Source organism: Eriocheir sinensis, chromosome 2, assembly GCF_024679095.1.
Source record: "Eriocheir sinensis breed Jianghai 21 chromosome 2, ASM2467909v1, whole genome shotgun sequence".
NCBI lineage: Eukaryota > Metazoa > Arthropoda > Malacostraca > Decapoda > Varunidae > Eriocheir > Eriocheir sinensis.
In genome coordinates, this window is record NC_066510.1 from 15,788,835 (window position 1) to 15,791,334 (window position 2,500).

The 2,500-nt window shown below is 47.6% G+C and overlaps 1 protein-coding gene across 9 annotated transcripts in view; it reads left to right on the forward strand.

The window, feature by feature from the left end:
* Positions 1-2,500, forward strand: part of LOC127000128 (cell adhesion molecule Dscam2-like) — a 162,923-nt gene that overhangs the window by 130,395 nt on the left and 30,028 nt on the right. For all 9 annotated transcript variants that reach the window (XM_050863554.1, XM_050863559.1, XM_050863571.1 and 6 more), the window contains 2 exons: positions 1,147-1,326; positions 1,596-1,880. In XM_050863554.1, the coding sequence (XP_050719511.1) occupies positions 1,147-1,326; positions 1,596-1,880 (465 nt within the window). The remainder of the gene's footprint in view (positions 1-1,146; positions 1,327-1,595; positions 1,881-2,500) is intronic.

Sequence of the window (2,500 nt, forward strand, 5' to 3'; positions counted from 1 at the left end):
CTCCTCCTTTTCTTATTGATCTCCTCTCTCCTCTTTTTCCTTTTCCTCTCTCTTCCTCTCATATTTAAGCTCCTCCTCCTCCTCCTCCTCCTCCTCCTCCTCCTCCACCATTTTCCTCACACCAGCAGAAAAAAAAGGAGGAGGAGGTTCGGGCGGAAAATTAGCAAAATCTTTAATGGAAGAAGTGACAGCTTAGTAAACGTGTTGGCGACATGTTTTTAAGCTGGGTGATATGCTCCATTTTTAAAAGCTTCAGTAACATCACCACCACCATCCCCTTCCTCTACTACTACTACTACTACTACTACTACTATTACTACTACTGATAATGATGCTGCTAATTATGAGCATCACCTTTTAAAGAATTCGATCTATTGTGTTTTGAAAGGGGAGGGAAGAGGGAGGGGGAAGGGAGAGGGAGAGGGAAGGGAGAGGGAAGGGAGGGAGGTGGAAGGGTCAAGCTTATGTCAAAGGAACAAAAGAATCAAAGTAAAACTACAGAATAAAGCAAGCGACGACCTTCCATCTGTCCCATTCAACACACACACACACACACACACACACACACACACACACACACACACACACACACACACACACACAAACATGTCACTCACAATATATACAACAACAGTCTCACAAACAACAACAACCTCACAAACAACAACAACAGCAATCATAACAAGATCTCCATAAAAAAACACACACAAGGAAGATTTTAATTGGCATTCAGAAAGACGAAAACAACAGATAAACCGAAGACTACGAAACCATCTATCTACCCATCTTCCCCTTCCCTCTACCCCTTCAATACCCATCTACTCCCTCTTCCCTTCCCTTTACACTCCCATCTTCCCATCCTTTCCTTCTCTCCTCTTCACCTATCCACTCCCTCATCTTCCTCCCCCTCCTTTCACTCTCCTTTTTATTACTCTTTCTCCCCTCTTCACCACCCTTACACTCCCTCCTCCTTATCCCTTCCTTCACATTCCTATCTTCCTATCCCTTCCTTCTTGCCTCTTCACCCATCCCCTCCCTCCTTATCCCTTCCTTCACACCCCTAGCCTCCCATCCTTTCCCTTCCGTCCTTCTCCTTCTTCTTCTTGTTCCCTTTACGGTCTCCCATTTTCTCATTTCTCCCTACAGCTGGCTACGGGTCGGAGGAGTGGACGGCGGTGCGGGGGGACGGCTGGCGGGTGAGGTCTCGGCGTCCGGGCTCCCTCAGCATCCGCGACGCCCGGGCCGAGGATGCTGGCCGCTACTTGTGCCAGGCTGAGAACGGAGTGACGCCCGCCATCTCCAAGACCGTCACCCTCACCGTGCTGGGTAGGTGGTGTGAGGTTCCTGACGGTGGTTACTTCATGTATCTTATGTGTATTTCCTTTCCGGAGGGTCATCTTTAGGGGTTCAGTAGCAAGAAGAGTGCATCAAGACACCTCTCCACACGAAATTGACCTCTTTTTCGGCTACTTTTTACTTTTATTTTTTTATGGGAGCGGTGAGTAGCGAGCTTTTTTTTGTACTCTTTTTATTGCCCTTGAGCCGTGTCCTCTGATGTATATATAAAAAAAAGAACTTCCTCTCCCCATTGACAGAGGGCGCACGTATGGAGGAGAGAGTCGTGAACCAATCCGTGGCCGTCGGGGAGCATCTGACCCTCCGCTGCCCTGCCCGCGGTGACCTGCCCCTCTCCTTCACGTGGGCCAAGGACGGGGTGACGCTCTCAGGGGCCGGGGACATGGAGGTGCGGCAGGAGGAGGGCGGAAGGACGTCGGTGTTGGTGCTCTCCTCGACCCTCCGCTCCCAGGCCGGCGTCTACACGTGTCACGCCGCGAACAGATACGGCTCCGACTCCGCCACCTTCTTCCTCAACGTAGTCGGTGAGTGTATCTTGTATCTTGCTGTGGGGTTTGAAAAGGTGGATGTAGGAGTTTAAGGATGATGGAATTAGCTACGTTGTGGCGGTTCTTAGTGTAGTAGTGTTGATATTAGTGTGTGTGGGGTGTTAGGTGTGCACAAGGAAGGTTATAATCACTGTGGGACAATTAGTTGAATCAGAATCCAGTTTGTAATTGTTAAAAGAGGATTATAATCACATTGGAGCAGTTAGTGGGTTTAGTATCAGGTATTAATGTTAGTAGGACTTAGTATCATGGTTGTTACGTCTGCACAAGGAAGGTTAGAATCCCTTTGGGGTAATAAGTAGTTTCAGAACCCTTTTTGTGATGGTTAAAGAGAACTAGAAGCACTCTCGGTTGGTAGTAGTGTTCGTATGAGTCAGTAGCGTTAGTATATCAGTTAGTATCATGTGTTTTACGTGTGTACAAGAAAGGTTATAATCACTCCATGGCAATTAGTAGTGTCAGAACCGGTTTTGTGATGATTTAAGGAGAATTAGAAGCACACTCGGTTGTTAGTAGTTTTAGTATCAGTCAGTAATGTGTCTCCAAACTTTAGCATCACGTGTGTACAAGGAAGATTCAATCACTCCCTGGCAATT